At 42.5% G+C, this 10,521-nt stretch overlaps 2 protein-coding genes across 2 annotated transcripts; one reads left to right on the forward strand and one right to left on the reverse strand.

The window, feature by feature from the left end:
• The first annotated feature begins 384 nt into the window (after positions 1-384).
• ZC2HC1B (zinc finger C2HC-type containing 1B) lies at positions 385-8,239 on the forward strand. The gene is made up of 8 exons (XM_083496299.1): positions 385-537; positions 1,023-1,087; positions 2,460-2,579; positions 3,635-3,773; positions 4,570-4,700; positions 6,277-6,382; positions 7,483-7,555; positions 8,063-8,239. The coding sequence occupies exons 1-8, from the start codon at positions 501-503 to the stop codon at positions 8,085-8,087; spliced, it is 696 nt and encodes a 231-aa protein (XP_083352425.1). The 5' UTR covers positions 385-500; the 3' UTR covers positions 8,088-8,239.
• Positions 8,240-8,876: 637 nt separating this feature from the next.
• SF3B5 (splicing factor 3b subunit 5) lies at positions 8,877-9,945 on the reverse strand. Its single transcript, XM_083496306.1, has one exon. The coding sequence runs from the start codon at positions 9,574-9,576 to the stop codon at positions 9,316-9,318; it is 261 nt and encodes an 86-aa protein (XP_083352432.1). The 5' UTR covers positions 9,577-9,945; the 3' UTR covers positions 8,877-9,315.
• Between the last annotated feature and the right edge of the window lie 576 nt (positions 9,946-10,521).

Here is a 10,521-nt window from a genome sequence, read left to right on the forward strand (position 1 = left end):
TGGTTATACATTGCTAGCCCAGCCTCCCAGAATTTCCCTCAAAGAACCTTTCCTGAGCATCTTGTGGTTCCTACAACACATGATCACTGTCCACTTAATAAGGAGGGATGGTGTCAATGGTAAACAGTTCATCTTGGCAAATCAAACTGCTAACTTCAAGCTTGCCTCTATTAGTTTTAACTACTTTAGAAGTTTCTGTAGCTGAAGAACCAACTGCCTTATTGAACATCTATTAAGTCAAGGTGTCCCATTACTAACACTCACTGATAACTGTCTTGTAGAGGAAACAAATGTATTCAGAGTAGCTTAACTTCTTTTTTCATGTGCATCATTGCATGATGGAGGGGTTGCATGTGTCATAATTGTTTTAACTGTCAGCCAATGACATTTAACTTGGGCTTTTACAAGTAAAGGAGCTAGATAAGCAAGAGTAAACTACCTGGTGCTCCTGTCTCCCTGAAAAGTATTAAAGGCAGAATTTGATATCACTGCACTATGAGATGAGTGTGATTCCTGGGAATAAAGCAGGAGCTGTAGGTATGTAATATTCTCAATCTTTACTTTGAGCTGTAAGTAACTTTTATCAGTGAATGGTTTTGCACGGGCTCTCTGCTCTTCATTACATTTAAGTAAATGTTTGTCCGTACTGGCTGATATTTGCAGAAGCTATTCATAGAAATATGTCAAACAAGTTTAACAGACCACAGTCATGGAAGCTACCCTCATTCATGCAGTGAGTATGATAAGTAATACATCACTCAAAGTATTAACCTTGTAACATCCTTCTGGAAGCACCTTTTTTCATATGCAGACTTTCTGTCTAATTCTTTTTCTAACTTAATAAAGGGTTATTTATTGGCATGTAGCAGCATATACATTAAAAACAATATTAGTTGGATTAATATCACGAGAAGAGGGGAAGCACAACTGGAAGAGAGAAAAAATGAGATTGTGTGGATTTCTTGGATGTTAGAAAACCCTGGATAAGTAAGTAATAACTTGTATTCTTCCATTTCACACAGATGCTAGCAGCCAGAATTTGCTTTCTTGTGAAATCTGTGGAAGACATTTTACACAGGATGCACTGGTAAAAACAAGACAATTAACCACTGAATATATTTAGTGACATAAAAGCAACCTTAAGATAATTGACCAAGCAAGAATGGAAAATGACTCTGTTGATGAATGAATTCAGTAGGCTGGTTCACAGCTGAAGTTAACCTTACAGCAGAAGCTTTCATAGACTGCAGCTTTTAAGGAATTCAAAGCAGAAATAGCAACAGGCAAGTACTTGGAAGTACTTGTTAGTGTTTACAGTAAATATCCCTCATCCCTGGCTTTTATTCAATGCAAAGAGAAGAAAAATCAGTAATAAATGGAAGCTCTACGCATACCTCACGTATCTTAGAAACAATTCCCAATGTTTCCTTCACAACATTTTTACATATGTTAATGTGTTTCTCAGTCCCTTAGCTCTGGGCAGTTTGGACCAATTCAAGTTCGTGTACTCAGGAATCCTTTTGAATATGGGATGACCATGCTACATTTTCACTTCCCATTTAAACTACCTTTAATTGCCACTCTTAGCAGCTGCCACCACATGAATATCAGTAAACACAAGAGCTGGGTTCCCCCCCCCCCATTTACTTATTTTTTAATTTACATTTATGTATCATCTTTCCTGGGTCTCCCCACTCCATTCTGTCCTCACAACTACCTTCTGAAGTAGGTTAGACTGAGGAGACACCGTGAACTTCATGACTGAGTAGGGATTTGAACCTGGGCCTCCTGGGTACTTAGGTGTTCATATGACTTTCTTCACTGCTTAGCTAACATGCAATTAGCAAGGGGAATTCAGAGTTACAAGTTTTAAAAGTCCCTTGTTCAGGCCATTTTAAAGTGTCCAGGGTGGTTTATACATAACTAGACTTTTGCCAAGCCACGCAGCCTTTACAAAGGCATTACATTGGACCCAGCATAAAAACCAAACAGGAAAAACCGATGCTGCTTCTTTTTAAAAAAGTTTTTAAAATCCCACTTTGTTTACAAGATTATATCCTTACAGGTGCAACAGCCTGAGCCAATCAAAGGTGAACAAGCCACTCGACTTGGTTGGCACTACAGCCAAATAATTACACCTCTGCTAGGGAAAACACACATACCTACCTTATTAATATTTAACTTGAGAAAACCAGAAGGATCCCAGATTAGTCAAATTAGGTACCCACATTTACTCCATGTCCAGGATAGAATTCAGACACAGGTAATTAGATATACATACAAGTTAGGCATCATCTCCTTTGCTGACTCCCAAAAGCTTGGGCACACTAAATCAAGAAGGCTTGACATAATAATACCTTTTATTTTTCATTTCTGGAGCCCTCCATTTAGAGCTCAGTATAACATAATTTTGATCAACCCTTATTTGGCAGACCTTTCTCTCTCTCTCTTCATCTTAGGGACGACATGAACCAATATGCAGAAAAGTCTTCAACAAAAAGCGCAAGCCATTTAATTCCTTGAAACAGCGACTGCAGGGAACTGACATTCCAACAGTAAAGAGGAAGCCACCCCCGAAGGTATTTTTGAATTAGGCATGCAACTCGACCCAAATATATCAGTTCAGGGATGTTTCCCAACAGAGTTGAGGGTGACTTATTTGCCAGACATAAGGACTGTGCTAATACATAGGGTTGAAATGTCCTGTAAAAGTTACTGTAGCACTGAGTCATAGATCCCTCTGATTCTGCTTCCCTTACATTGCCTACTAGGAAGTAAGTGCATATTTATTCTTCCTCTTTACAAGCCCTCCAAGACCTCTTCATTCACTATGAAACTCTGCTTTTGGAACCATCCATTTGGGGCTCATATTAACATCTAGTTTAATTGCTATTTTCTGGTTCAGAAATAAAGATCCTTAGGATACATTATGCTTGCCTCAAATAAGAGGTGAGCATTGTGATTCCATGATTCTTCAACTCAAGATTAAGAAATTCATCTACTTGCCCTTACCCACCAGGCTCTCTAATCTCTTTCCATCTATACACAGGCTGCCATACCCTCCCTCTTCAAATCTTCCACCAAGCCCAGGCTTTGGCTCCCACCTAAATTCACCACGCTCCTACCCCAAAACCCATCCTCCCTACCCACTCATTTGTTAGAGGTGACACTGTCATAGTTATCTCCCCTCTTCTGCACCTGGCACAAGAAAACCAAGGAACTGTATTACCTGTGTTTAATAGATAATTAAACTTTATTATTGCTTGTTACTGTTTCATTATACAGTGGTACCTCGCAAGACGAATGCCTCGCAAGACGAAAAACGTGCAAGACGAAAGAGTTTTCCGTTTTTTGAGTCGTTCCGCAAGACGAATTTCCCTATGGGCTTGCTTCGCAAGACAAAATGTCTTGCGAGTTCGTTTCCTTTTTCTTAAAGCCGCTAATAGCCATGCTTCACAAGACGAAAAAACCACAAGACGAAGAGACTCACGGAATAGATTAATTTCGTCTTGCGAGGCACCACTGTAATGCATTTAACATCTCTTGAAATTCTCTTTTCAAAAACAGTTTAGAACTATGTATCTATTAATGCACCCTCTGACTGAAAAATGTGATTCAAGCATTTCCTTTTCAGAGCCAACCAGAGAGAAAATCTAATTGGAGACAACAACATGAGGACTTCATTAATGCAATCCGATCAGCCAAACTTGCCACTATAGCTATGAAAGAAGGCCGCCCTCTGCCTCCGCCACCGCCTCCAACCATTAATCCAGGTTATTTACTTGCATTGAAGCTGTTCATCCTTGTTTGAAAATAGAGGGTTGGGTCCAGGCTCACAGAGGGGCCAAAATATTCAGAGAAATCTCCTGCAGAGAGGAAGAGATATTCACTGCCTTCACCTGTGGGAACATCCCATAGATACAATTCTGCCCAAGGGCAGTCTGGGTCTAACTCAGAGAGTCATTTGAACAATTAACTAAAACAAAGCTAGTGGATAGTACTGGACTTCCACTCAAGGGATTAATTTTCAACTCAGCTACTGTTTCAGTAGGAAGTCTTTCTCAAGTCATTTCCTGCTTGGCAGGGGGTTGGACTCGATGGCCCTTGTGGTCTCTTCCAACTCTATGATTCTATGATTCTATAACCTAATTTCTTCATCTGCAAGATAACAAGCATAAGACTGATTCACACATCATTCTAATTCAAAGCATGGCTTAGCATGAATGTGCAGGCTACTGGAGAGGAGATTGTGTCTGCTTTGCTCCCCCCCCCCGTTGTTTTGCTACTGTGCAATGCTGAGCTAAACCACAGTTTGGCTCAGCATGTTGTCCCAGCCTGGGCTTATTTTAGCTTTCTCCAGCCTAACCACAAGCTGTAACCAAGCTGTCCTGTGGTTTATAGCTCATGGTTTGCCCAGGAGAGTTAAGCCATGAACCTGGATTCAGATGACAAAGGGAAACTGGCTCATTGTGGCATATTCACATTATTTATATATTTTATAACAGTGATGTTGTCTCCCAGGTACTATATAAATTGCTTTTATAGCCCCCGTTCCTTTGTTATATTCAGATTATATTCAGTGTCCTTACTGCATGAGAAGGTTTAATGAGGCTGCAGCAGAAAGGCACATCAATTTCTGCAAAGAACAAGCAGCCAGGCGTGCATTTGCTCCAGGTCAGAAAGGATCCAAAGCACCCCCTGTAAGTAATTTTATTGTATTCAAGCCATTAGTCACATTTTTATCCCACCCTTCTTCCAGGGGCTATATAGAATAATAAAAACAAGGAGGAGCTTTGCCAAATGTATCTCCATTAATTCTTTCACTTTCCCATGAATTCTGGAGAAGGTTTGTGGTTCAGTAGTGGAGTATCTGCTTTGCATGCAGAAGGTCCCAGATTCATTCCCTGGCATGTACATCTAGGACTGGGAATATCACCTACCTGAAACCCTAGTCAGTGTAGGCAGTAATGAGTCATGGTCCATGCCTAAGCATATATTATATTATGGTCAATGAATACATGTTCATTGCAAAATTATTTATTTTCTACTAATCTTTGCCACTTCACTTTAAAAGTTCTGGAGTACTCTTCTCCCATTAAAAGCTGAATGCCAAATGTTTCCAAATGTCACATTTTTTTGAGCTATAGAAAAGACTGATGGATGAATAAACCAGTCAAACCAGAATTTGCAAACAACAAAAACCCCATATGAAAATGTGCAGAAATATTTTAACCAACAGACTAGAGGGTTCTCACCTTTTTAAAAAATGCATAAATTATTTAGTCCCTGTAGGGTTGCTATAGGGGATGTGGGTGGTGCTTTGGTCTAAACCACTGAGCCTCTCGGGCTTGCCAAATGGAAGGTCAGTGGTTCAAATCCCCACGACGGAGTGAGCTCCCGTTGCTGTGTTCCAACTTTTGCCAACCTACAAGTTTGAAAACACACCAGTGCAAGTAGATGAATAGGTACCGCTGCGGCAGGAAAGTAAACGGTGTTTCTGTGCGCTCTGGCTTCCGTCACTGCTACGTTGCACCAGAAGTGGTTTAGTCATGCTGGCCAAATGACCTGGAAAGCTGTCTGGACAAACATCAGCTCCCTTCGCCTGAAGCGAGATGAGTGTCACACCCATCACCTTTGACTGGACTTAACTGTCCAGGGGTCCTTTACCAGCCATAAAGCAATTTTTCTAAGGTTTTTTCTCCTCCAGTTTGTCTTGTTGAAAATTATGAGAGGTTTGGGGGAGAATCTTAGTACTCTAGCTAATACAGTGGTACCTCGGGTTACGTACTTAATTCGTTCTGGAGGTCCGTTCTTAACCTGAAACTGTTCTTAACCTGAAGCACCAATTTAGCTAATGGGGCCTCCTGCTGCCGCCACGCCACCAGAGCACTATTTCTGTTCTCACCTTGAAGCAAAGTTCTTAACCCGAAGTACTATTTCTGGGTTAGCGGAGTCTGTAACCTGAAACGTATGTAACCTCATGTGTATGTAACCCAAGGTACCACTGTACACAACTTCAGTTAGTGAAGAGCTAATGTGGTGTAGTGGATAGTGTTGGATCAGAGAAATGTTGGTTTGAATTCTGCTGCCCCACACTGCAGAATATTTGGGTAGTCAGCCACTCTTTACCTAAACATCATAGGATTGTTGAGAGGATAAACATATGATAGTCCCAAAGCTCCTTAAGCTTTTTGGATACAAATGTGATAAATCAACTGTACTGCATAATGAATGTATGCTAAAACGTTCTTTATATATTTACTGCGTATTTTCCAGGGCAAACAAGCAACTCCCAAAAAAGAACCAACCCTAACAAGTGCTGTGGGAACACTGCTTCAGAACAAGACACAGGAAGGCACTGATCCAAGCCAAGTAGTAATAGGTAAGTAGCAAAAATAACGTTGAATTAATGCTCAAAAATATTTGAGGGTCACAGAAATTATTCCTTTCCACTGCACCTCCCAAACTTTAATGTTAAACCATTTCATTGCATTTCACATTCATTAGCTAGTATGCCCTATCGTGAAAACCACCCTGTAGAAGATATTCATTTTTGCTGCTGTTGCATATTGCATGGATGCCTTTACTGTTCTGGTTAAGCCAATTTTGTAACCGTTAGAACTACTCTAACAGTATCATAGGGCTTAGTAGGTGAGTTTTCTGTAGTTTACAATGGCTTTATAGACTACTTTTGAACTAATAATTTATTAATTGATATGCAATATAATTTGCTTTTTGGATTTTGTATGTAAACTATCTAGAGAACCTATTTTGGGGCTCAAAGGGCTAAGTAGGATAGAAATAATTCTAGAAACAGTGGAAGGGATATAGCATTTGGTTTGAAGTGAAATAAATATTCAAAATTATTCTGCTATATACTCTTGCCTTTCGTTTGTATTTTAAAACTGAGTTATGGAAAAGCCCACAAACTTTGACCAAGCAAACCTTAGCATAGTGATAACAGTCAAGCACTTTCAAAATGCAATGAAAGTTTAATGCTTAAAGCTTCAATCCTATACTCACCTGGGAGCAAGCCCCACTGAACTCAGTGGAACTTACTTCTGAGCAAACATGTATAGCAGGGATGTCCAACACATCAATCACGATCTACTGGTCGATCCCTGTGAGGTTTTGGTAGATCACTGCCCCCCCTGGCCCCTCTCCCTGCACAGGCCTCTATTGTTACAGAAGGGAAGCCGGAGTTTAGAAACCAACGATCCTAAGGTTAGTGGCTGCTTCTGTTCCTCCCTCAGGAGAGCTGCAAAAAAGTCCCTAACCCTCCCTCCCAAAAAAACGGGGGTAGATCACTGCCAGATTTTAATTCTGAAAGTAGATCGTAGTCTCTCGGGAGTTGGCCACCCCTGATGTATAGGGATGCACTGTAATTCTACAAATGAAATCAGTGCTTGACTTTTTCTGGACTATGCCCAGAATGTATTTTTGCAAAAGATTTTAAAGAGGTATAATTGATTTATTTTTAAGGGCGTGCTGCAGAAACCTCTGGTGGAACGCTGCAGAAAAAAGCACCTGGAATTCCCTCTGGGAAGGAGCCTGGGTAAGAAACAAAGTAACTACATCCCTGGGTTTGTACATGAGTGATCCAATCTTAATTCTCTTAAAAGCCATGAAAAACAGTTGAGAAACAGACCAGTCAAGGAAAAATGACAATTCCAAAGAACTTTTTATATAGAATAAATAAGCTTGTAAAATGTGGAAATACAAAACTTACTGCAGGTGCCAGATACCTTAATGTAAACATGACATTTTGCTATTTGTATCCATTTATGTAACTCATTTCTTCAGCATATGGCCTACAATATCCATTTTAGTAAACAAAATCATACAAAATAACCATGTATTGCTATACCAGCATCTGTATCAGGGGTATAAAAATAGATCAGTTTCTCAAGGTTTTCTAGCTGAACTATTTCAAAGTGGTCTTGATCTGTACCTTGAAACAGTCTTAACAGAGTCCACCTTCAGAGAAAAGAGAAACTTATACCATTGTATATGATCTGCTTTCTTTCACAGCCCTCCTAAATTAATGTTTTACTGCTTTTAGGGTTCCAGTACAGGGCAAAAAATAAGGGTGGCATGTTGCCCCTTGCCTCTGAATAAGAGCACTTACTTTTTACAGCCCAGGAGTCCAGCAAACTAGTTCACCGATAAACATGTATCCTGTCTCATGAAACCTGTATGACTTTACAAACTATGCAATAATAAAAGAAACATGATCAAATTCCTGGGAGTTGACTCAATATTTGCAGCTGGCATATATACAATAGCAGCAAATGGTTATGGACGATGGAGTCATATGCACACACACATGCTGTAATTTTAAGTTCAAGCCAAGTGTTTCCTATTTGTTCACCATTACATCCCCCTCCATTTTATTTAAGTATTTTCCCCCTCGTTATATTGGTTAGCTACATGTAATCACTGGGTTTTGCTACTAAAGAAAGAAAAATAATCAACAGAACTAATCAAACCTAGGTGACCTTATGTGATGGATGTGGAAAATATGCAATACATATGTTGTGCAGCCTCCAGTCATTTTAATGGTAATTAAAAGAGAGGACTGCATGAAGCAGAGTAACAGCAACCCTCAACTAAAAGTATGGGGGGCCACTCCTTCTGTACATGTCCACAAATATTTGAGAGCAATTTTGCACTTAACATATAACATTTTGAAATGCAGGTATTTGTTTACCCTGTAGCTACCTCTGTGCAGTCCATTACAGATGAATCCCATGCAGGTCTACTCACAAGCAAGCCCCATTGACTTGAATGGGCCTCACTGGGTTCAACGGGACTTGCTCAAAAATACAGCCTGACTGACGTCTCCTGTATAAATTAACGAATCACCACAAAACAGATTAGAAGGCGGAGTGTGGCATTTATTAGAGAGTTGCCTAAATTCCTCCAAAAAAAGTTACAAAATCTAGAGTGAGGCGGGGGAGGGGGAGTGGACGCGTCGCTTTCAGGCCTCTTCCAAGAAATTCACGCCGCCTCCGAGCAAGGGGAACCACCTGCCTCAGTCTCTCGCGCTGGACGGGCTTCTCACAGTTCCGGGCAGAATTGAGGGAAGTTCACAAGCCGCGCTCTCCGAAGGCGCCTGGGACTCGAAAGGAAGTTGGCCCCGGGAGCGCAACAAGGGGGAGGAGGGGCAGGGTTTGTTCCAGAGAAGGCGGCCTCAGGCAAGGGAAGAAGCCTCGTCCCGTCGGCCCTCCTCGTCGCGGCGCTTCCCAAATTTATCTCGCCCCGGCTGCCGTTTCCCGCCCCTTCTCTCCCGGGCGGTGCGGGGCGCCAGGCGGCTCAGGCTTCGTCAGGCTTGTCGACGGGCGGCCCGCACGGCTGCAGCATCTTCTCCATGAGGTTGAAGCGGACGCGGGCCTTGCTCTCGTTCTCGGCGATGGCGAAGTAGTTGAGCAGGTCGAAGTGGCCCATGTAGGAGCAGTACGAGTCCCGGTGCTGGTTCACCAGCCACTCCCACTTGGTGGTGTCCGCGTGGCCCGTCCCGATGTACTTGGACTGCAGGTGCTCCAACTGGCTATGGATCGTGTAGCGGTCCGTCATGGCGGCGACGAGGAGGTACAGGAGGAAGGCGGCAACCGAGGCGGCGGCGGCGGTGTCTCAAAGCCGGCAAAAGCGATGCAAGAGGACGAAACCGTATCAGCTCGGCCGAATTGCCCGCCTCTGCCAGGCCGCCGAAAAGCACCTCACAAAATGGAGGCCGGAGGAAAAGGAGGGACCAGACACAAACTTCCTTTTCCGGATCAACCTTGGCATTATTGTGGTAGCTAGGTAACGTCGCTCTTGCATCGTAAACGTTCGCTCTCTATGGTCGTAATTCGCGCGCCGAATGTGGGGCGGGCCTTGCTCACGGCGCAGCCAATGTTAGTCCTCCCTGCCTGCCTTTTAAACGAATGAGGCAAATGCTTTCGTTTCGCATTCGCCGCAGTGGTTCCCCCCTTTCTTTGTTTCCGTGGTTCTCTGTATGGAGAGCAGAAATTAAAATCCCCTGTGAAGGTCCGTGGGGAATCGCTTTTTCCAAAGCAGCGCTTCCTCAAGCCCTGTAGAAAGAATGAGAGTGTGTGCTCATTAAATAAACACAAGTTCATCTCTCTTGTACAAGGTTTATCAGGCTTAACAAACTGCATAGTCGGGGTTCAGCCTCGGGTCATGCGAAGTAATAATGCGAAGGCGTGCCTCTGAGCACGCGCAGAATCCCTCCTCTCCCTAGGTAAGTGTAGTAATTATAATTTATATCCCGCCCATCTGGCTGGGTTTCCCTAGCCATTCTGGGCGGCTCCCAACAGAATAATAAAAATAATAAAGCAATAAAATATCAGAGAGCAGAGACTGACAAACGAGGTGCCGCAACTTTCCGACAGACTTGAGCGCCGAGCCCTTTCATAATCTAAATTACGACCTTTTTCTGGTTCCCCTATTCTGAACCTAGAGTCGAAATCCACCGTGATCACCGACCTTCCGAGGAAAGAGAGGTGACTATGTCGAATC

Source organism: Podarcis liolepis (assembly GCF_965112155.1).
Source record: "Podarcis liolepis genome assembly, chromosome: 3".
Taxonomy (NCBI): domain Eukaryota; kingdom Metazoa; phylum Chordata; class Lepidosauria; order Squamata; family Lacertidae; genus Podarcis; species Podarcis liolepis.

Coding starts and splice junctions, on each gene's coding strand:
- ZC2HC1B (XM_083496299.1), top strand. CDS start 501: ATGAGTGTGATTCCTGGGAATAAAGCAGGAGCTGTAG. Junction 1,088..2,459: donor ATTTTACACAGGATGCACTG/GTAAAAACAAGA, acceptor TCTTCATCTTAG/GGACGACATGAACCAATATG. Junction 2,580..3,634: donor AGAGGAAGCCACCCCCGAAG/GTATTTTTGAAT, acceptor TTTCCTTTTCAG/AGCCAACCAGAGAGAAAATC.
- SF3B5 (XM_083496306.1), bottom strand. CDS start 9,576: ATGACGGACCGCTACACGATCCATAGCCAGTTGGAGCACCTGCAGTCC.